Here is a 23989-nt window from a genome sequence, read left to right on the forward strand (position 1 = left end):
CAGAAGAACCCATCAAAAACCCTTCACCAAGAAAACGTAGGACGGCAAAATAGGTCTAAAAAAACATGATCCAGGTACAGTAGGTAGCCTAGGCCCAGTTATGAAACAGGTAGGACTGATCATGTGACTCATATGCTTTTGAGTGATTCCTGATTCCGCGCCACCCTATTTCGTCACCACAAGCCGGTCAGCTGATATGGAACGGGTTGAACACTGAGTTGACAGCCAGATAGCTACCGGAGGAGGACATCAATTTACGGTAAGATATGTGTGCCCACCTGATATACAATCAAATATTGAGACTTTTAAACTTACAGGAAGTGGTGTGACCAGTCTTACGTTGTTTTGGTTGAGTTTGTTACTTTGTACAACTTAGCTCTCTTCCCAACTTGTGTGTTTCATGTTGAAATGGTCATGTTAGCCAGATAGATAGCTCTCCTCCTAGAACGGGTGGCTCATCCGTGCTAACGAACAAATGTTTTGCCCTGTTAAAGACATTTAACCTATTCTAACTTATTATGTTGCTCATGAAGTTACATGCCATAAGGTTGAATCCACAGGTTTCAATTTGTTGTTTAAAGTATCTGCGTGTCTTAATACCAACGTAGCTTTTCGGTTATTGTTTTTAGCTGCCTATCCAAATTACATGTAAGTTAGCAGGCTAAGTTAGCTAGTTAACTTTTGGGGTGTTAGCTCTATGTAGTTAATTATTATAGGCGTTAGGTCTTACTGTCAAATTAAGGCAGCTCGCCAGCAATGCAGCCTTAAGGACTAGACTTTCTGGAAAAATATATTGCGTTTTCTGCGTCAAAGTCAACCTGAAGCGTTTGCTCGCCAAATTACTGTTACTGTACCGTGAGTTACAAGTTAGTTAGTTGACTTATTAGTAAGTTAATCGGATAACAGTGTAGTCAATCACATACATCCTGACAAATGTTCTTTGTAAGCATATTGGGCGTTCGTAAAATAGCATGTTTAGGTAGTAATTCACGCACAGTAGTTGCTATTAACGTTAGCTAGCTTTCATCTTAAACTGACAGTCCAGCGCTGCCTGCTGTCCCTGTCTCGTCCTTGGGAGGTTATTAGACCATGGCCCTCTTGGCTCTCTTGGATGCTGAAATATTAACACACGTCTCCAATGACAGCTGTTGTTTTCGCGATTTCCTTTCAGTCCTGATGATTAATGCACTATATACTTCAAGGATAAAGCAACTGGTTAACCATCTGTTGTTATTATTGTTGGCGGACACTCTCAGACATGGACATGTTTGTTACATGTTTGTAAACCAGGATATTTTCCTAATTTTTCACAACTGACTTGTTTGATATGGCACATTTGGAATTCCTCTTGCTAAGATTAAAGACTGGGATTCCCTCTGACCATAGGCTTTGCCTTGTACAACACATCACATGGTTCAGCTTAATCCATAATCCCCTACCCAATGTAAGACCTCTCTTCTTCGTCTTTCAGTTGACTGAAGACATCTCTTCTGTTCCTTGCACCCCCAGTCCTGTTCTGTTGTCATTAAATAAAATATTAGGCATATCCAATTGAGACTTCCACACCTATAAAGTTGTCTCCTGCGGAGTCTAAAGTGGAACATCGACCTCTGTGACATGTAGGAAGAAACAGAAGTTTAGAGTTTTCAGAAAAGACTCAAGCCTTCACGTCTTTGTTAATAAAGAATTTCATGGGCAGACACATTTCAGTATTGCCTAGCCTCAAACACTCTATTGTAGGTTTCCCAGACAACCGATGGAACACGCTCCACTACCTCTATCACTATCACATGTTTATTATGGGATGCAAAGGCACACTGAAGAGTTGAGATGATTCTATAGCGATTCATTGTTTGACCCTGATGTTCAGTGTGTTCGTGAATGCAGCGCAACAGCTTGCATACTTTCTCATGTCTGTGTAAATTGACTGTGCAAACGGTGGCATGCCTCCGCATGAGTGTAAAAATTAGAGGTTCTGGGCTAACAGAGGAGGGGGTGAGAGGGATTGGAGCTGGGCTGACCGCTGAAGTTTTTCTCTCAGCTGACTAATGCAGGTGAAAAGGGCATAGGACGACCACAGTAGTGTAGAATGATGGAGGGAAGGAATTCAATGGCCAACACAAATAACAATTCAGACAGGGCAGCCACATTTTTCTCCTGAAATGGTGTTTTTTAATGCTTTGTGATTTTAGAGACCTTGGAGAGGAAACCATTTTGGAAAAGCACGCACTGCATCTTTATCTCAGGAGTAGTGAAGCTATTTTGGTGCACAGTGTCTGTATTTGTTTGTTTTTCTATGCTGGAGTAATCGTGTGTCTCCTGTTCCCCCAGCCTCTGGCAGCAGAGTTGATTTCGTTGAGGGTTTTGCGGGGGGACTAGCCAGAGAGAGTTGTGCAGCCATGGGGGAGCTGTTCCGCAGCGAGGAGATGACGCTGGCCCAGCTCTTCCTCCAGTCCGAGTCGGCCTACTGCTGCGTCAGTGAGCTGGGCGAGATCGGCATGGTCCAGTTCAGAGACGTGAGTAGCACACGGCCATGCAACCTCTCATCCTCGCGGAGTCCTTTCTCTCTCGGTCCTTTCTCCCTCTTCCCCCCCCCCCTCTCTCTGTAACACACACACACACACACACACACACACACACACACACACACACACACAAATACACACACACTGTGATATTCACACAATACTGTTCCCTCTTTGTCTGTGTTGATCTCTGTTTATGGGAAATGTCATCTAACTGGGAGGATAATACCTAAGCCATGACCAAATGGGAAAAATGAATAATTTATGTAGCAAGAGACATGGATGGGAGCATGTATAGACAATGGAGTTGTGTGTGCTGAATTGAATGCATTGAGATTTGAGTGTGGTTGAGTATTTACGCAAACACACACAAGGTTTTTAGGAGATCATGAGGATGGCATAGGGTTTGTTGCTCAGGTGCCTTGGGGTGCTGACTGCCTTGTGCCTGTCTGTGTCTTCATAGCTGAATCCAGACGTGAACGTGTTCCAGAGGAAGTTTGTGAACGAGGTGCGTCGCTGTGAGGAGATGGACCGCAAACTGAGTAAGGATCGTTCTGTGCTCTCCCTCATAACAGCCCAGTTCCTCTTTGGCTCCTTTTTGGTTATTATTTGCCTCCCTCTCACTCTCTTACTTACTCTCTCTCACATACAAACACACACACACACACACACACACACTCTCATACACACACTCTCATACACACAAATAAACATACATTTCCTGTTTTGTGTCAGGGTTTGTGGAAAAGGAGATAAAGAGAGCCAACATCCCCATTGTTGACACAGGAGAGAACCCAGAGGTTCCTTTCCCCAGAGACATGATTGACCTGGAGGTAAAGGCCATCCAGCCTTTCAAATCATCAATACATTTTAGGCGAGCAGAGCCTTTGTTTGACAACATTTCCTCTCTAATGACCCTTTGACCTCTGTGCTATCTTGTCAAGGCCACCTTTGAGAAGCTGGAGAATGAGCTGAAGGAGATCAACACCAACCAGGAGGCGCTGAAGAAGAACTTTCTGGAGCTCACCGAGCTCAAGCACATCTTGAGGCGCACCCAGCAGTTCTTCGATGAGGTCAGGACTGGCAGTGCAAGTGCAAGTGGAAGTGGAAGAGTATGTGTTGTCGCTGACTGTGAGACTTTTCCTGCATGCCGGCTTGTCTGGGGAAAGATAACCCGTAATTTGCTGCATTGCTGCATTACAACATAAGGGATGTTAGAGGACAATGGGAGGATGTATTACCCGACATATATTGGTGTCACACACACACACACACACACACACACACACACACACACACACACACACACACACACACACACACACACACACACACACACACACGCTCTCTCAGCTCAGCAGTCACAGCTTAGTTATGCCTCTTCCCTCTACTTCCTCTGGGCTGGTAATTTCCAGCTTATGCCCTTATGCCCTTTCCAGTTCTACAGGTTTCCATTTCTCTGTTTGGTTATACAGCTCGTCACAATAATAGGTGTCTGCACCTTGTGATTCCTTTTGTTTTTCCAGACAATCCCCACTGGGCTTGTTTTGTTTTCCTTCACCAGGCCCAGCCTTCTCTCGCTCATGTCCATGTGATTGGACCTGAAGGTGTTATTGCACCTTTTACAAGCGCTCACGAGGTGTAATGAGGGTAGAGAATTCTAGATAACTACTCTCTCCCATGGACAATCATTGACCACTTGCTACACGGATGGGATTTCTCTACCCTCACTGTGCCACATCAGAGACGGTCCTGTTAAACATTCACCTTAATGGTATTCTGTTGTCTTCTCCCATCTGCCCTATACTGATCAGTCATTTGTCTCTCATTCCACACTATAACACACAACTAAATGTGTACATGTACTCCTATTTTAGTGTTCTTCAGAGATGCATGTTAACCATGTGGCATAACATTTAACAGTGGGCTGATTCATGCATGTAAGGAGTCATACGTTTCATTCTCCATGATGACCGTCCCAATTATGATCCCCAAGACCTCAAGACCAGTGGCATGACTTGGTTTAAAGGCCTGTCCTCACTGCCTATAATAACTATAAAAACTATAACTGTATAACTAAAAACTGTCATTACTGTTTAGCTCATAAGAATCCCAATGTTCACACTGCACACTATAATGATAAGACATAAAAAAAAATATCATTGGGCTACACTTGAATAACCAATAGAAACCAATCAGCCTATCAGAATCCACACGCTAATGCATGAATGAGGCTTTACTTATTGTTAGTCAGTGTGGCCGTTCTTATCACTATAGATACAGTTGTTATTATAGTTATTATCGTTATTGTTGGCAGTGTGGTCGAATATTTTGTCTCTTAATTCATGTGACTTTCTGATTGCCTTACATGTATCTCAGAGAGGTCTCATGGGGCAGGACGGGTTAAGGAGCAGAGGTGTCTGTAAGGACTCGGCGCATTTCTCATGGTGTTCTCTGCTTTTTCCTGCTCTCTCTCAGATGGAGGACCCGGCACTGATGGAAGAGTCCTCCACCCTGCTGGACCCCAGTGAGGTGGGCCGAGGAGCTCCGCTAAGGCTGGGGTACGTGTCCACGCTGACACGGCTGGAGTTTAAGGCACAATAAGCAATTATAAACAATAAGCCGGATACATTCAAAAAATAGTATTAGCATAGTCAAAAAAATGGAAGTCTGAAAATATATTCAGGGTACCATTGAAACCAGTGTTGTGCCTGAGCGCGTTCATTGAACGACAGTTCATGAACTCGTTCATATTTTGGGCGAACGTGAACTGAACGTACTGTATTACTGCCTGCTGAACGTTACTGTGAACTTGTTCATTCTGGTGTCTCTGACTGGCACGCTCTTTCAGTTTAACTTCGTTCAATAGGGTGCCAGATTTCTATAGAGCCGGGCGAAAACCCGGCTAAAACACACCGTAAACAAGTCTTAATATGTAGCGGAAAAAACACCCAATCTGGCAACACCAGCCACCAGTATCGCATCGCCGCATGCGTAATTAAAACAAAAGGCAGCATGACGGCAGCATGTAGGCGACAAAGCAGCAAGGAGGCGTCGTATGATCATTTAAACCAGTTTTATGACAAGGTTGGTGAGGATGGGAAAAATCTTACATTTCTGTGCAAACATTGCTCGCCGGCTTTTGAAAAGAAAATCCGCACTTTTCTTTGTAAATGAATAATGTATCGTAATTTAAATAAATTGGCCTTAATGTTCTTCCTTAAAATATAGAGGGCATAAGTATACACACCCCTATGTTAAATTCCCATAGAGGCAGGCAGGATTTTTATTTGTAAAGGCCAGTTGTTTCATGGATCCAGGATACTATGCATCTTGATAAAGTTCCCTTGGCCTTTGGAATTAAAATAGCCCCACATCATCACATACTGTACCCTTCACCATACCTAGAGATTGGCATGGAGTACTTTCCATAAGATCATCTCTCAATGCAAATCAAACCAGCTATTAGGCTAACTGAAATAAAACCATGCCAATCTCTAGGTATGGTGACTTACTGGTCATGCTTTCATGGGAAAATTCCTTTCAGACCTGAAAATGTCTAGAAAGGATACAGTATGTTTTTGTATGTTCTAGCAGTCAGTATAACAAAAAGTTGTTAATTTAAGCCAAGAAATCAGTCAGAACATGCAGAATATGTCTGTATACATGGGTTTTGTTTGGCCTCTGTTGTCTTTTGTTTGTTTTACTTCCAGAGGCAAGTTAAAAAACAGGAAAACTATTTTGTGATCATTCAGATATGTAGGCGTAGAGAGCATTCTTTTGTGAGGTTGTTTATCTCAATGTTTTAGTCATGGAGTGCTTTCACAAAGCGGGATTCCTGAGCTTTCAGTCACAGTTTCCGTTCTTTTCAGTTTTATTCTGTGAAAATGATTTGACTAAATCAGGATTTCTAGTGAAGGCTAAGCAGGATTGACAGTACAAGTCATCTTTTGGGGAGTTGTTATGAAATGAATATGAGGCAGATGGTCTCCTGTCACACAAAACTGACTGTTGCTCTCTCTGAAGGTTTGTTGCTGGGGTGATCGGCAGAGAGCGAATTCCTACTTTCGAGAGAATGCTCTGGCGGGTTTGCCGTGGCAACGTCTTCCTTCGGCAGGCCGACATTGAGGACCCTCTTGAGGACCCAACTACAGTGAGTTGTCTGACCAATTGCCCGAGCAAAAATAGAAGTCACACCGACATAGTGACAGCTCTTTAAGTTAATGACTTATTGCTATCCTTCAGGGAGAGTAGAATTACAGGTAAATCCCTTGTCAGTGTGTCTCCATGTTGCATGTCGCCTGTCGAGTCCCTCTCATGTGTTTTGTATTTTTTTTCCCTTCTCTCCAGGGCGATCAGGTGCACAAGTCGGTCTTCATCATCTTTTTCCAGGGTGACCAGCTGAAGAACAGAGTGAAGAAGATCTGTGAGGGGTGAGCGAGCTTCCCTGCATCCAGACTAGAAATCCAGCTTCAGAACATTGTGGTTTCTTGTTTTGGTTATTTCTACCTTTAGTTGCCATGCATATTAAACATTATCTTAACATGTATATTTGTCTAGACAATAGTTGTTAACAGATCTGACATATCAAGGATAGACATTAATTGTGTGAATAAATGCATAGCTGCCTATAATAAACACGTCTCTGGTTTATATTGACACCAGCAGAGCTTTTGAGTGAGTGCCTGGAGCTTATCAGCTGGTATTCTACCAACATTAACAAGTGACACAAGGTTACCTCATGGAGTTTTGCTGTACCGGACTTGCTGTTCTGGATATAGCTTTGGCCAAGTATATGTCTCCTGAGAGGTGACAGAACTTCAAAGTTTGCCCCGCATAAATGAAGAACTAAGCAGAAGTGGCTCATGGGCCATGTTCTCCCACAGGTTCCGAGCGTCCCTGTACCCCTGTCCGGAGACCCCACAGGAGAGGAAGGAAATGGCTGGCGGGGTCCACACCCGCATCGATGACCTGCAGATGGTAAGACTCCATACCCTCCAGCACTCTGGTGTCACTTGCCACTGCTTTGACCACACACTAGCCAGGCTCAAGGGGAGCCCTTGGTACAGAAAAAAACTAACTTATGCATTGCATTACTATATTGTGCATTGCATTGCTATATTGTGTGTTTCAGACACATAATGATTTCAAACAGATGTCATTATTACTTCCAGGAAATAATATTTTTAAAAGTTGTTGTGTCCCTTAAGGAGTTCACAACACAACATTGTATGAATGGGTATGTATGTGTATTTGTCATCTTCTGCAGTATGTGCATATAATGTTGTAATGCTGAGATGAAAGCAGAGGTACTGGTTAATACTGTGGTGCTTAATAGTACCTGCAGTCAAATCCGCTCTCCCATCTCCTCTCCTATCAGCTCCTTATTCCACTCGTGTTTGCGTGCCAATTTTTGTCCTATTATTGACTCTGCCATCTATGTATTTGTCCAGCTATTTGTGCCACACGTGCGTCTGTGTGTGTGTGTGTGTGTGTGTGTGTGTGTGTGTACGCACGTGTTCTTATGTACTTGGTGTATTTGTCATCCTTTGTCCCAGTGTGTACTCAGCTGCCGGCCCCTTGGACAGTGTAGACGGGGTGATGGCAGGGCTGGTTCTGCTCCGCTCTCTCTCTGTCCCAGTGGAGCACTCTGTGTCTGTCCTGTAGAGCTTCAGGCGTCAGGCCCGTGTGTGTGTCTGACCCTGCCTCAGATGAGGCCAGTGTTCTCTAGGGTGCGCTCAGGTTATGCGTAAGTCACTGGCCCCAGGTTGTTGATGCAGTACTGTTTTGGTCAGGTTGTAGTGAACAGTATTTCAATTAGTACTTTTTGGAGAGATGCTTTTTCTGTGTGTTTCTTACACAGAAAGTGGTATATAAAGTAAAGTAACCTTAATTACCAGTTAGTTATTCATGTAGATTGTTAGTAATAATTTATAACATATTGCCTCATAGCTGCAAACAGTGTTTCATTTCTGCCAACTGTAACGGTGGCCATTTATCACCAAGCAGTGGCATTTTGGGTGTGGTGTGGGAGGGGTCAGTTGGCACTGGTGCCAGTCAGTCCTGGCATTTGCCACACTAAAGCCAGAGGGGGATAAGTGAATGAACGCATGGACACACACACACTGACTGGAGGAGGAGGAGGAATGCATTGTTTTAGGATCAGCCTATCAAAGGAAGAGGCGCTAAGCAACATGGTTTGAATGGCATTGTTGACCTCCAATGAGGATTGGGGCAGGGAGCTATTACAGAAGGATCCGACCATTCCTCACCTTATTAGGGTAGGAAAAAGAGCACTCATTCACGTGCACACACACACACACACACACACACACACACACACACACACACACACACACTGTATCACACTGATCATCTTCATCAAAAACATGTGCTGATGGCTGTCTCTGTCCTTCGTACACACACACACACACAACACATCCAACAGACACTGTGTCCAGTGCTGACCCTCATATCCACATAGTGGCAATGCCTATCTTAGTGCTCCCATGGGGCCTTGCCCAATGCAGGAGGGACCTTTTCTGGGTGTCTGTCCAACACAGACATGCACGCTCACTAAACACCCACTCCCCAACCCCCACACCCACACACATCCACCCACGAACAGTCTCCCAGGCTGATCTCAATGTGTGTAAATAGCTACGGATTAGTCTCTGCTTAGAGAGCGTGAGCAACAGTAAGAGAAGGAGAATGGGAGGGAAAGAGAGAGAGAGAAAGAGAGAGAGAGAAAGAGAGAGAGAGAAAGACAGCGGCGGAGTAAGATGATCTACCCGCATGCATCGGACCAGCCGGGGAATATTCACGTGGTGTTTGTGTTTGGCGGTCGCTACGAGGCGACAAGTGTGAAGGGGGAGGGGGTGTGTATGTGTGTGTGTGTGTGTGTGTGTGTGTGTGTGTGTGTGAGCTCAGTAAACTAGCAGGGGGGGGGGGGTGTTGTTGGGTGTGAGGAGAGAAGCAGACCCAGTGAGTTTGAGGTCCCCCTGTCATGGGACTACTTAGCCAACTGTAAGAGACACTACCATCAGTGAGTCACCACACAAGTGCTCAAACAAATGTTTCCAGTAAAGGGGCTAGAGAGACGCAGAGGTACTGTAAAGCATGAGAATATGTGTGTGTGTGTGTGTGAGAGAGTGAGAGAGGGGGATGAGATGGGATATTGGTTGGTGTTTTTGAGAGCTGAGAGATGGAGAGATGCCAGAGCTATAACCCCACGGGGGTGGGGGGGGGGGTTAAATGCAAGCGATGGCTGATTTGCCTTTTGAGGGTGTGCAGCTTGGCCTGTGTGTTTGATTGTGTAAGTGTGTTTTCCAGCGTGGGCGAGGGTGTTTGGGGCATTCAGCCTGGCACCAGCTCTGCTTGCCCATCCCCGTGGGCACAGCTGGTAATGAGGGTGAGTCACACTGGCTCATACCTCTCCTTACCCGCCCACACATACACAAACACACATGCACATGCACACGCGCACACACACACACACACACACACACACACACACACACACACACACACACACACACACAACCTGTGGACAGATGATCAAACATGGACCTCTACAGGACAACTCCTACTCTTGTTCCCAGAAGCTTACAACAACAACAACAACTCTAATACTGTTTACAGGCAGCACCAGGAAAGAACTCAAGAGGCCAAGTCTAGCTGTGCATACAGCAGAGAATAGCCCCAGTGAGCACAGCTAACTCCACTGCACCAGTAGAATGGAGCCTGCAGTGTGCAGCATGATGTTTTGTCTGATGCATGCACTGCTCACTCCTTGATAACACAGGAAGTATGAGTAGCATGAGTATTTTGGGGGTGCTGTGTGGCACTACTGGCTGCAGTGGCCGTTCTACCTTCGGGCTGTTGTGCCCACTGGAACCCGGATTTGAGTCTGACCCGAGTCATTTCTCCATCCCACCCAATCTCTCTCTCCCACTCTCTTCCTGTCAACCTCTTTGCTGTCCTATAAAATGAAATAGGCAAAAAGCCCAAAATATATATTTTTTAAAAAGCTGCCCAACTTATTTCTGCTTACTTCTTGCTTTACTAACATGCTCATCATCTTTGAGTTAAGCAAGAGAGGTGAGGCTCGGCCAGCTATTTCTACTGCAAAAGTGACCATTTTGTCTGTGTGTGTCTGTGTCTGTGTGTGTGTGTGTGTGTGTGTGTGTGTGTGTGTGTGTGTGTGTGTGTGTGTGTGTGTGTGTGTGTGTGTGTGTGTGTGTGTGTGTGTGTGTGTGTGTGTGTGTGTGTGTGTGTGTGTGTGTGTGTGTGTGTGTGTGTGTGTGTGTGTGTGTGTTCAGGTACTGAACCAGACGGAGGACCACAGGCAGCGGGTGCTGCAGGCGGCCGCTAAGACGGTACGTGTGTGGTTCATCAAGGTGCGCAAGATGAAGGCCATCTACCACACGCTCAACCTGTGCAACATTGACGTCACCCAGAAGTGCCTCATCGCCGAGATCTGGTGCCCAGTGTCCGACCTCGACTCCATCCAGTTTGCCCTGCGGAGAGGAACGGTGAGAATTTCACTTTGAAACACACACACACACACAGGGAAAATGGTCATTTCCACAGTAGGTCCATAACTGATAAGCATGTAGGCCTACAGAGAAATAAGCATGTCTCTCATGAATCCATGAAGCTGACATTTAAACATTGTCAGTGCTTGTACCAAAATGTCAGACACAGCCTTGGGGACCAGTAGTGAGTGCAGGTGGTGTGGAGAGTATGGCCTTATAAGGTCTAGCGGCATCCTGAGCTATGTCCAGGGAAGGACTGCACACACCCATGGATGAGGGTAGTGACAGACCCCAGTGGACCACGGTTTAGGCATTCTTAACGTGTTTGGGCCATGGGAGTGTATGGCTCTCTGAGTCACTTAAGCAACACACCCATCCAAACACACACAACCTCGCTGATGGGGACCCTTGTCTGATGTATGGCAGTTCATACTAATAGGGCAGGGGGCATTCTCAGGCACAGTGGCTGAGTCACCAAGACCTAAAATAAATCTAGGGCCCCACACTGACCTCTGTAGCCCCAGTGATCTGGGACAAGTCCACTATGGGCCGGCCTGCCCTGCTGCACCGCAGGGGAGTAATGCAGACGGCAGCATTGAGTGACTACCAATTATATGGGACTTCTGGGGACCCTCCCATCACACTTTCCTCTGTCTGTCTCTCTCTCTGTCTCTCTCTCTGTCTCTCTCTGTCTGTCTCTCTTTCTCCTCCTCCTTTTGGCTCTTCTAAAAGACATTCTTTCATTTATAATTATTCTGTTTAGAATGATTTGCCATGCGTCTTTAGTAAATCTCATGAAGGCATGGGTGTCTATTGTTTAGTTCAAGAGACAAACCTATGTTCTTGTGTCTGCTTCTCATGTCGCATAAAAATTAATGAACACCAAGACAACACTAAGGCCAGTTTACACTGATGGGCCTTGATGCACAGTTCTGATTTTGTGTCTCTATCCGATTTGTTGGACTGCCTGTTTACATCGGTTTTTGTTTTATACATTTATTGCCCCTTTTCCATCTCCGTTTTTCATTTGATTTTCTCCGTTCTGCCGGTCGTGCAACATTATGTGTCACGTAAATGCCAAAAGGTGAAAGATTGTGGGCATTTTCAACGATGCGCAAGTTGAAAATGATGGGAATATCCGATCTGCCCGTTTAGACGGCCGTCTCATTGGCATATATCCGATTCATAGATGATTTATTTCCACATTATGAATGAGGCCTGAAACCAATCTGAACATATCTGAATCCATGTGTTGTTTTCCTGTTTACACGTCCATGCTGCACAAAGGAATTGTGCCACATTTGAGCAAAAAATTGGAATTGGGTCACATTTAACTGACTGTGTGAACTTAGCCTTAGTGACAAGCTTTTCGTGAAGTGAGTTTGAGGCCTTTTGCTGTGTCTAGTCTATCGTGATATAAAGGTTGCTTAAAAATTTTAAATCTTTAAGGAGTTTAATTATTGGCTCAGTTTAATTCAGTCCAAGGGTCTGGTGTGAATGCCATTGGGTTTTAGAGACTCTTTGCGTACAAGTGTTGTAAGTAGTTTAGTATCGTCCCCTACAGTCGGCCCTCATATTTCCAGACACCGGCCTTTTAGGCGATGCGTAGTGTTCATGTATACCTAAGTGTGAGTCACTAGAGACAAGCACCTGAAGTTGGATTATGCTCCTGTTAACCTTAAGCCCCCTGCATGTCTAGTGGCCTATAATGGAATTGAAAGGGTAAGTCTATTGACACATACCGGTATGTATGTGTATACTACAGTCTGGCCCCAAAGTTTTGCCCTTAACTCTCAAGTCTGTGTGGAGGATGTAATTTATATAGTTTGACATTTCTGCTTTATATTTATCCTGAGAGAGATTTGAAGTGTGCTTTGTGTTTATGTGTGTTGACCTTTGGAGTTGTGTCCGTCTGTGGAGAGGGTGCCGATGTATGGAGAGGGTGCCGATGTATGGAGAGGCATTAGTGTGTAGGTTGGTGTCTCTGCCGCTGCTTCAGAAGGGCTGCATGCCGACACGGCTTACTGCTGTCACGCAGTGCATTCCCTGGGCCCAGTTAGCCCCGTGCTATTTATATATGCCACACACACACACACACACACACACACACACACACACACACACACATAAACTAACACTGATGTACACATGTGCTGTGTTCACCTAGTAATGTTCTCTGGCATTCCATTGCCTTTTTGGTATGGATGCTGAATATCTTTTCATAGATATTATAATAAAACCACTGTAATCCACATCTGATCTTGCAAAAGCCATATCAAATCTGCTGACCAGTCAAGAGCAACTCCAAGAAAGACCACATATCTCGGTCACATTTAGTTCAACAGACCGCATGCATCTCCGTTTCCAAGGATCATTTCGTCATGTCTTGATATCTATCTTTCTGTCAGAAAACAGAACATTTCCCGACAAATACAACTGGCCTAGCTTCCACAGACATGTCTGATGTCCATTGCACTGTACTGGGGTTCAATGTGAACCTATAGTATACCTGACCTGGCCCTGCTCCTTCCCTCCCCTGCAGGAGAAGAGCGGCTCCACCGTGCCCTCCATCCTCAACCGGATGCAGACCAAGCAGACGCCGCCCACCTTCAACAAGACCAACAAGTTCACCTCGGGCTTCCAGAGCATCGTGGACGCCTACGGCATCGGCACGTACCGCGAGATCAACCCAGGTACGCGCACCCCACCGCCCTCTTTCTCCACTGCCTTGCCTAAACCCACACCAAGGTTTTGTCATGGATCACAACAGGGAGGTTTCAAAAGTGCTGACTTAAGAGATCCCAGTTCTGCTGACACCTGCTACATCGTATCTCCCACCATTCAGTTCCAGTCTGCTTGGGTGTGTTTAGGCAGTGCTGTGGATCACTTCCTTCTCATCTGTCCATTCTGTCTGCAGTCCTAGCACTAGGTCACTTCCAGTGAAAATGTTGGCAAAGCACTGCTAGTCATCATGCCATCACGGTTAAAACAATACTGAGTTGGCATATAGCCTCAACATGGTTGTTGCATCATGCCACCAGATTGCAGCTTCCTGTTAATGCGGCAGACTGAGGTTTCATGGTGGTTTCATCCACCAGAGACAATACATGTCCCAATAGGGTACTTTTTGTTTGTATACATTGACCTAAGGACACACAATATACTATTAGATATTCTAGAACACACACACACACACACACACACACACACACACACACACACACACACACACACACACAATTTATGGTGGTCATCATATGAAGCCTTCTGATTTATCTGGCTAACATGTCAGGCCTACGTGGTCAGATATATTTCAGATGTCTTTATCACCCGAAGAGAAGAAATACTCTTTTCTGATTGGCTGGCGGGGTGGCTTTTAATTCTGAATAACGGGACCCCTATGAAGTAGATCTGGTAAAAAAAGTTTAATCGCCTTCCATATCAATGCTTATGAATTGTAACTATAACAACCATAGTAGGACGGTTGAGCCTGGACGCAGGCTTCGCAACAATGGAATCAACTGTAAACAAGCTAACTGTCCATGCTATCGCTGTTATAGGGCCAACAAAAGTTGTACAACAAGCTGAACTAGTGGGCTTCTTTTTAAACGGAACCGCGTGTTTCCTTTGCGTGCTATAAAGGCATGGCTTTACAGTGGCAACCAGGTGATAAGCGGGATAACGGCCTTCGGGGTGTGTCCAGTTATACGGAATTAATGTCCGCTGCTCGTCGGGCAGTTCTTTGCCCCTTGCCCTCGTCCATTAATTCCGTATAACAGGACCCACCCTTACGTAATAGTCGCCCATACATGTTCAGTAAAGCCATGTGTATGTTTCTTCATAATGTATTCATGTGTGGTTGTCCTGCGGTCCCGTCTCCTCAGCCCCATACACCATCATCACCTTCCCCTTCCTGTTCGCCGTCATGTTTGGTGACCTGGGCCACGGGGTGCTCATGACCTGTGCCGCCCTCTACCTGGTCCTGAGGGAGAACCGGCTCCTCACCCAGAAAAACGACAACGAGGTACCAGACCCCCCCCAATCCAACCCCACCCTTCACCCGCCATCCTCAGTCATCTCATCAAATTACACATCACACTCTTCACACCTTCATTTGTCAGACTTACTCTGCTCTCAGCCTGGCTCAGTTTTATGGCCCCAGTTTTATTCTGAGGTATGAGCTACACCAGGCGCGTAACTGAAGCGTTCCGTTCACGTAGCGTCTGCTGCAACAATTAGCTGCCACCATAATCAATGGAAGTAGCTACATCAGATGTCATAGCGGCGCGTACGTTCGAACAAAAATAGACCAGTCTTCTAAAATGGATTTTACGCGTGTCGCGAACGGAACGCTTCAGTGACGCGCCTGGTGTAGCTCATACCTGACTTAGACTTCTTGGTGTTTTCACCTGTCTATCAGCTCAAGTGAAATTGGCTGAGAATCTGTTTGAATCTAAACCCCGTGCCTGCTCTCTTCTTCCTTCCCTTCTTTTAGATATTCAACATGATGTTCGGCGGGCGTTACATCATCCTGCTGATGGGCATCTTCTCCATCTACACGGGCATCATCTACAACGACTGCTTCTCCAAGTCGCTAAACATCTTCGGCTCCAGCTGGAGCGTGCGGCCCATGTTCCAGGAGAGCATCCGCGGCGGGGGCAACTGGACGTGAGTGGACCCACATCCGCCATCTCCACCTCTGCCCAGCTCAGACATCCCTGGCTATTGGGCAAAACATACAAACAAAATGAGTGTCTGATTGGTGGTGTTGTCTGATTGTTGTTGTTGTTGTTTTGTTTAGGTTCGAGACTCTGGAGGGCAACCGTGTTCTTCAGCTGGATCCAGCTGTCAGAGGAGTTTTTGGAGGTCCATACCCCATTGGCATTGACCCGGTATGACCCTGAAGGGCACTCTCCTCATCTTTACTGTTAATAACTAGGCCATCAAAGATTGTTAAGGCGGAGCAAGATATTTCATCAGGAGCCACTTCCGGGAACCCTGATCGCACGAGGGGGGGTCAAAATCCCCCTTTATGCAGAGCATGCATGCAGCGACTGCTCCATTGAAGTCTATGGGCATAGCTCAGAATTTTACCACATATGTTAAGGTCTTGGTTCTTTAGAGTTAGGGATGTGAATTTCGGGCACGTTTTCATGATCCTCAAAGCCTTCTGAACATTTCAGGTACATTTTTAGAATTTTTTAAGCATTCCAGTCTGGAGAAAATCGACTTTATATAAGGTGTGCGCCGGTTATTTATGCAGCTGCTGTTGGCCGGTTACAACGTACACTCATCAATACGTCATCGACACGCCTCTTTATGCAGACAGGATTCGATCCCCATTTCGCGCCCATAGACATGAACTACGACGAAGTATCTTGCTCCGCCTTAACAATCTTTGAGGCCATCACACGATGCCATGTGTCTCACCTTTTACCTGTTGGACGTGGCAGTTCCCTTTATCCAACCCATTTTCCTCCCTTGTGAGACAACATGAAGTGTCCTTGACACATGACCTCTACGGTTTGTGCTCTTCAGATCTGGAGCATTTCCACCAACAAGCTGACTTTCCTGAACTCCTTCAAGATGAAGATGTCCATCATCCTGGGCGTCATCCACATGCTGTTTGGAGTCACCCTCAGCCTTTTCAACCACCTGTAAGTCCAGCCCTGCGCTCTCTCTAATTCTGCTCAAATGACTGACGCGAGGCCGATGATTTGGGACCCGTACCAGCATTAATAGTGAGAGCCAAGTCATGAGCTCTAGTGTCGGATAAGAAATCAGCACCATCCATCAATCTTCTGTCAACTGTGCGTCTATCTTGTCTCCAAATGGTGTATGTCTATTTTCACATTCTTCTCCTCCCCTTCTCTTTCTTTCTTTCTTTCTCTCTCTCTCTCTCTCGCTCTCCCTCTCTCTGTAGGTACTTCAAGAAGCCTCTGAACATCTATCTGGGCTTCATCCCTGAGATAGTCTTCATGTGCAGTCTCTTTGGCTACCTGGTGCTGCTGGTCTTCTACAAGTGGATTGCGTACGATGCCAAGAACTCCCGAGAAGCTCCCAGCCTTCTCATCGCCTTCATCAACATGTTCCTGTTCAGCTACAACGACCCCACCAATCCGCCACTCTACAAAGGACAGGTAACACACACACACACACACACACACACACACACACACGCACACATGCACAAATATACATTTGTTTTGTGCATATCGTGCTTTTTGAAGTTGCACTAAATGCACTAAAGAGCAACACCCTCTCTCTTTTCTCATTGCACCAAGTCCCTCTAATGGGATATTTTGTGATTTTGACGTTCTGTGTATTGACTGTGTCAAATGATTTCATTATGTTGATCTGTTCGTAAGAAAGTGCATTCAGATCAGAGATCTAACTGTGTTTTCCCTTCTTCAGGCGGTTATTCAGACGTTTTTGGTGATCATTGCAATGGCCTGCATCCCCTGTATGCTGATAGTGAAAACTCTGGTGTTACGCAGACAGTATCTCTGGAAGAGGAATCTGGTAAAAATCCAGCTACACACACACGCAGACACACACGCAGACACACACGCACCCATCCATCCAGGCTCATTCATATGTGCTACCTCTTTATCACCCAGCACCTTCTATATGCACATATTATCACCCATTGCACACATTTACACTGTTCTCTTGGCAGCTGTTGTTCTTTCTATCTCTCTCTGAAACACACACACACATACACACACACACATACACACACACACACACACACACACACACACACACACACACACACACCCACACCCTATTAAACAACTACACCAACATCACTTCACTTGCACATTCACACAGTATACACACAGTACACACACTGTACACACACACACACACACACACACAGGCTTTATTATTTCTTGCATGTCACCTGGCTCTGACCTTCTTCCTGGTTGACCCCACTCCACAGGGCACACAAAACTTCGGTGGGATCCGGGTGGGCAATGGGCCAACAGAAGACGAGGCCGAGATCATCCAGCACGACCAGCTGTCGCAGCATTCAGAGGAGGAGCCCGAGGTGAGAACGGCCGTCCACCCGCCTGCCTCTGACCCCTGACCCTTGACCCTGTGACCTTACAGACAGTGTAGTCAGTGCTGCACAGTTAAGCCCCCATTAGTGGCATTAGCCACATTAACGCTAGCATGTCTCGGCTGCTGAATGGAGTTGTAACTATACAGAGATTTAGGGTCTAACTGGACACTTCCACATGTCATCAGTAGTGAAGCTCTATCTTTGAGCCCTACCACTCTAACGATGATTTGACATTTACATGAGCTATAGATAGAATGTCCATTCACCATTTATGCAGTGCACTGGCACATTTAGGAAAGATGCTCAGAAATAGTCTGAGTAGGCTATGAATGCCACTGATTGAACCATTTTCACACACACGTTGTCACAGGCACACACACTCACAACAAAAAAGGGGGCGGGGGGGCACTACAGTCTGTAACATTACCTTGGTGTGGAATATCCATGAATAATCCAGTCTGAATGCCAGGCTAGCCAAGCCAGGCTACTTTAGAAGCCTCTCATATTTACCATTCTAGTAGCAGAGCTCAGACCAGGTCTAGGAGCCCTGTGTGTGTGTTCGTGTATGTGTCTATATGTGTGTGTGTGTGTGTGTGTGTGTGTGTCTGTTTCTGTGTCTGTGTTTGTTTGTTTGTGTTTTTCTCACCACTGCCTTTCTGATGAAGATATAAAATAACAACATGGGTCCCTTCTCACCTGGCTTTTAAACCAGCCCCTAGCTCATGTTAGCACTCCATGTTAAGGAAGGCCGCTGCACAAACAGGCCCAGGAAGTAAGCCTGAGATGCTGGTTTAACATCCCCCTGAAGGGCCTCTATGTTGTTTTATATGACCGCTCGCAAAGCGCTACAAACCAGTGACCAAAACGCTGTGTGCCATTTCAGTGACCAGAAGCTTACAGTCTTACCACAAACCATTGGCTGTTTATACCAATAAATATGAATATGATTTTAGTTTCAATAAAAAAAAGCTCTTAGAGCAGAAGTGGTTTTGGGCGCTTTGGAGCGGTGTGATGTTGCGCGTGGTAGCTGAGACAGTAGCCGGCCTCTCTGAGTCTGTTCCAGTGGCGGCCGCAGCAGGAGAAAGTAAACACGCTCTCCGGTGTCGCTCGGCCCCGCCAGCTCGGGTGTCACCCGTCAGATGCTCAGAAAGTCACCTGATGGTGGATCTGGCTCCCAAAAACGGTGCTGGGTGTGTGCGTCCGGCCATACTGGAGCAGGTTCAGAGCGCGACGGCTGATGGATGGGATCTGAGAGGGAGACTTTGCCCTCCATCCCTCCTCCTGTATCTGTTCCATCATGTGCTACTGTGTCCCATTCACTGTGAAGAGGAATGGCTATGAACTAGTAAAGATGAGCAGCTGTCTTTGATGTTCCAGGGTGTTTAGACCCAGAAACTCAAATCCTCTCCCTGGGTCTCAGACTCAAGTGTCCCACCTTTTCTGTCCCAATGCCATTACTTCTGTTGTAACTTAGGGAACCCCCCCCCCCCCCCCTGTTATTCACATTCTTAAAAATAGCTATTTGGCTAATGCACAAAGAAGCAAACTCCAACTCATCAATGAGTGTGTCCTTATGGGGGGAAAGGCCCAGCGCTAACATGAGGCTAGCACTGAATGAGTTACGGTAAGTAAGCAAGCGCATGTCCAGGGAACACGTAGCGCTCTATGACTCACTGGATATGTGTCCTGCATTCTGACACCACCCCAATCTGGGTCACCCCTCGCTCTCAGGGCCAAGGCGTCCCTAATGACACCGCCACAATCTCTGGCAACCCCCAGCGCAAAAAAAAAAACTCAGATGCATTCTGATCAACTAAAACATGGATGACCAGTAAAGGTCCAATTCAATTGTTGGTTGTTGTTTCTGAACACACTTTGTTGGTATCTGTCTTCTGTGTTCTATTGCCCACCCCCCTCCTGTAGGCCCCATTTAGGCCCATAGAACTCTCCATAGAACGCTCTGTTGCCCTTCCCACCACACTTTTGCCATCAATGTTGTTTTCCTCACCACTAACATCAGTGTCATGGCTTTGTGAGTGCTGCCACTAATGGAACCTTAACCCTGTGTGTGTTCTAATTTTTTTTTAAGCAGTCCGAGGAGGAAGTGGTAAGAGAGGAGCGCCGTGTGGTCGTGCATGTGTGTGTGTGTGTGTGTGTGTGTGTGCATGTGTGTGTGTGTGTGAGTGAGTGTGTATATGTGTGTGTGTGTGTGGCTTAGCTTGTGTGTTTTGCATCTGTGAGCAATTTTTACTTTCTGGCTTTGCTGTCCTCTTTGTTTTTGTGTGCTGTGTGTGTGTGTGTGTGTGTGTGTGTGTGTGTGTGTGTGTGTGTGTGTGTGTGTGTGTGTTGAGCTCAGTGTTGGTGGCTTTTGTGGTGGTATTGGGCCTAGGGCTTGTAGAATCTTAGCTTTTACAGTATTTCCCCCATACAATTCTAAAATGAGTCCAAATATGGGAGTGGTAATCTGTAATAAGGGAACTTTTGAAGGGAGCATTATGTTCACAGGAACCTGAATGACTTGAACTGTGCTTGATCAAAGGTAAACAATCCAAGATGAAACCCACTTGAATTAGGGATGTCTTTAAAACATAGCTAATCCAAGATGAAACCCACTTGAATTAGGGATGTCTTTAAAACATAGCCAATCCAAGATGAAACCCACTTGAATTAGGGATGTCTTTAAAACATAGCCAATCCAAGATGAAACCCACTTGAATTAGGGATGTCTTTAAAACACAGCCAATCCAAGATGAAACCCACTTGAATTAGGGATGTCTTTAAAACATCGCCTTTTTCTGTCTTTCTTTCTTGACTCTGTCCCCGTGTCTAGTTTAACTTTGGAGATATGGCAGTCCATCAGGCTATCCACACTATAGAGTACTGCCTGGGCTGCATCTCCAACACAGCATCCTACCTGAGGCTTTGGGCTCTCAGCCTGGCTCATGCACGTGAGTAACACTCTCACACACACTCTCACACACACTCTCTCACACACACACACACACACACTCACACACGCACTCACATACACACTAACACTCACACACACATACACACACACACACACTCACACTCACACACACTCTCACACACACACAATCACAAAATGTCCTAAGTGTAGAATGTCCCTGACTCCCCATTTGTGTTGGGCTTGTAGAGCTCTCGGAGGTGCTGTGGGGTATGGTGTTGAAGATGGGCCTGGCCTCTCGGAGCTTTGCCGGCGTCTTCGTCCTGACGGCCATCTTTGGCGCCTTTGCCACCTTGACCGTCTGTATCCTGCTCATCATGGAGGGTCTGTCAGCGTTCCTACACGCACTGAGGTTGCACTGGTAAGGACACACACACACACACACACACACACACACACACACATTTGTTCTTTCCATCCCTATTCTGTGATGAAGGTATTTATTTCTTCAATATCAAGGTAAAAGTTAATTTCATTGTTTTACTGTTTTTTGCTGTGCGTTTCTGCACGTGTTGGCTAGATATATATTACTAGCTTACAGACTCAGTCCTGAATTTCTTGCATTTTGACACTATTAATGTCGTGAGGAAGGTTTGAACACATGCCTTGCGGAAAAGGCTTTCTCTCCCCCTACTGGCTGCATAAGGAAGTCCAGGGATCAGTGTACCTGTAGTTTTCAGTCTCAAACTGAATGTGAGCTCCTCAGGGCCAAATCCTCTGCAGCATGCGTTTGTCAGTGTTCCCCCAGGAGCTTCACACACACACACACACACACACACACATTCCTATTTTCCCCCAGGAGCTTGGGCTCTCATGCGTCTGGCTCCCCATTGCTTCCCCCCTCAGTGATGCACAGCAGTTTGCACGGTTTCTTAGCATAGCACCTTCTGCTGCTGCCGTGTGTGGTCGTGGTACGTGTGCTGTGGTGTGTGTCGGCCCTGTGGGGGTGTGTGAACGGGCCTCTGAGACGCTTCTGAGCGTGTGCGTGTGGACAAATGTCATTTGAAGGCTGCAAAAATATGTCTGGGGCTGAGTGAGAATGTACAGTCCTCTCTGCTCTGTGGTTTAACTCCGGGACTGTGTGTATGTCTGTGTGTGTGTGTGTGTGTGTGTGTGTGTATGTGTGTGTGTTCACTTTTCTGTATGTCAGCACTTCTTCAGAAAAATACTGTTACTGCACAAGTGGTTTACATAGCCTGCATGTATCCAAGCACATACTGCCATTGAAGAAAGTGGGAGAGAGAGTCCATGCATGCATAATATGCGTGACTCTGGACAAAGTTGTGACACATTTGGCCACAGGTGACTGGCCACAAATGAGGCCACAGGTGACCACCTCGACTCAGGCGGCCTGTTTAAACCGGCACTCAGATGGCCATGGTGGCAGCGCTCAGCCTTGAGCTTTCTTCAGACAGCAGGAGGAATGCCAGTCATCTCTGCTTCCTCAGTTGAAAGGTCAGCGGGCGGCCCGTTTGTGGCTAGCCGTTATAAATAGAGTGAGGGCTCAGTTTCAGGCCAGGGGGTAGGCGGGGGCGGGGGGCGGGGGGCGGGGGGGGGGGGGGGGCGTGGGGCGTGGGGGTGCTGTTTGGGGGGCTCTGGGTAAGGGGCTTGCTGTGACTGAGTGTGAGGTGAAGTTTTAACTTTTCAACACTAGTGCAAAATGGTTCATGATGGACAAAATGCAAACTGTGCACTTAATATTACTGCAAATAAATTCATAATCTCTCTCTCTCTCTCTCTTTCTCTATCTCTATCTCTATCTCTCTCTCTCTCTCTCTCTCTCTCTCTCTCTGCAGGGTGGAATTTCAGAACAAGTTCTACAATGGCCAGGGCTTCAAGTTCATGCCATTCTCATTTGACAGTATCCTGGAGGGGAAATTTGAGGACTAATGAAAACTCCAACAGTGCCCTTCCCCTTTCTCCAATAACAGCCAATCAGGTGCAGGCAGATAGGAGAACCCTGGAATTAAACCGGTTGTGATTGGCAGTTGCACCAGTGTTCAAAAAGCTGATTTATAAGCTTTATCAGTTCATTCAGTCACAAAATGCATTAATGCACATGCATTAACAACGATAATAGTTGATTAGGGTATTTTATAGCTCCACACCTATTTGGTTATTATAGATATCTATTTACTACAGTAATAAATTCTGAGGTCTAACTGCTAGCTATTCCTGTACTTGTCTTTCGAGTTTTCTTCGGTCATGTGTTGTGTTTTTAAATCAGATAAGTTATTGGTGTCCTGTTATTGGCTGTGTGTGTGTGTGTGTGTGTGTGTGTGTGTGTGTGTGTGTGTGTGTGTGTGTGTGTGTGTGTGTGTGTGTGTGTGTGTGTGTGTGTGTGGTGTGTGTGGTGTGTGTGTGTGTGTGTGTGTGTGTGTGTGTGTGTGTGTGTGTGTACATACACAGACGACAGATTGCACTTCTGATCATTTGTCCAGTCAGGGATCTGTATCTAGTTTGAATGGTAGGTGGCCACTGTGTCTCTGCAGCACGGCTCTATGATTCACATGTCAACAATATGTGCAGAAACAGAAACAAAATGGCTGCCACAGAGCCATCAGAGATCAGTTGCTTCCATTTGCCTTGAAATTCAGCTTCCTGGCAGGCTTTTGGAGTTGCTGCTGTTTTGAAGCATCCCAAAGGCAGTGCAGGTGACCGCAAGGTGCCCACAGCTCTGTGTCAGTCCATGCCCACTAGACCACTAAACCACCTACTCTGTCACGCAGGCCGTGCACACACACACACACACACACACACACACACACACACACACACACACACACCCTCACGCCTAAAAAGACTTTCGCACGCACACACAGGCACGTGCGCACACGCTTTGTCCCACTGTAAAGGTCTCAAAGGGATTTTGAAATGTACTGTCAGCAGT

The 23989-nt window shown here is 46.2% G+C and overlaps 1 protein-coding gene across 4 annotated transcripts; it reads left to right on the forward strand.

Moving 5' to 3' along the window:
* On the forward strand, positions 1 to 23261 carry atp6v0a1a (ATPase H+ transporting V0 subunit a1a). Of its 4 annotated transcripts, none has more exons than XM_076264977.1 (22): positions 1 to 259; positions 2332 to 2516; positions 2989 to 3067; positions 3261 to 3358; positions 3470 to 3637; positions 5004 to 5086; positions 6552 to 6678; positions 6876 to 6958; positions 7412 to 7505; positions 10847 to 11059; positions 13605 to 13755; positions 14947 to 15086; positions 15558 to 15730; positions 15864 to 15954; positions 16601 to 16719; positions 16986 to 17202; positions 17477 to 17584; positions 18009 to 18116; positions 20221 to 20238; positions 20962 to 21079; positions 21289 to 21460; positions 22896 to 23261. In XM_076264977.1, the coding sequence occupies exons 2-22, from the start codon at positions 2400 to 2402 to the stop codon at positions 22987 to 22989; spliced, it is 2571 nt and encodes an 856-aa protein (XP_076121092.1). In that variant the 5' UTR covers positions 1 to 259; positions 2332 to 2399; the 3' UTR covers positions 22990 to 23261. The 4 variants fall into 4 exon arrangements, with proteins under 4 accessions (XP_076121092.1, XP_076121095.1, XP_076121093.1 ...); XM_076264980.1 differs by having other exon boundaries at positions 2 to 259; positions 3470 to 3598; XM_076264978.1 differs by lacking the exon at positions 20221 to 20238 and having other exon boundaries at positions 3 to 259.
* Positions 23262 to 23989: the final 728 nt, after the last annotated feature.

The sequence above is a fragment of the Alosa pseudoharengus genome, unplaced genomic scaffold, assembly GCF_046254945.1.
Source record: "Alosa pseudoharengus isolate Yale_2024_CS ecotype anadromous, Long Island Sound unplaced genomic scaffold, YU_APseudo_1.1 YU_APseudo_1.1_scf_4, whole genome shotgun sequence".
Lineage (NCBI taxonomy): Eukaryota > Metazoa > Chordata > Actinopteri > Clupeiformes > Clupeidae > Alosa > Alosa pseudoharengus.

Excerpts from the sequence above, each read along its gene's own strand:
- atp6v0a1a (XM_076264977.1), top strand. The coding sequence starts at position 2,400 with ATGGGGGAGCTGTTCCGCAGCGAGGAGATGACGCTGGCCCAGCTCTTC. Across the intron at positions 3,359-3,469 it reads GAGACATGATTGACCTGGAG|GCCACCTTTGAGAAGCTGGA; the intron begins GTAAAGGCCATC and ends TATCTTGTCAAG. Across the intron at positions 15,955-16,600 it reads ACCCCATTGGCATTGACCCG|ATCTGGAGCATTTCCACCAA; the intron begins GTATGACCCTGA and ends TGTGCTCTTCAG.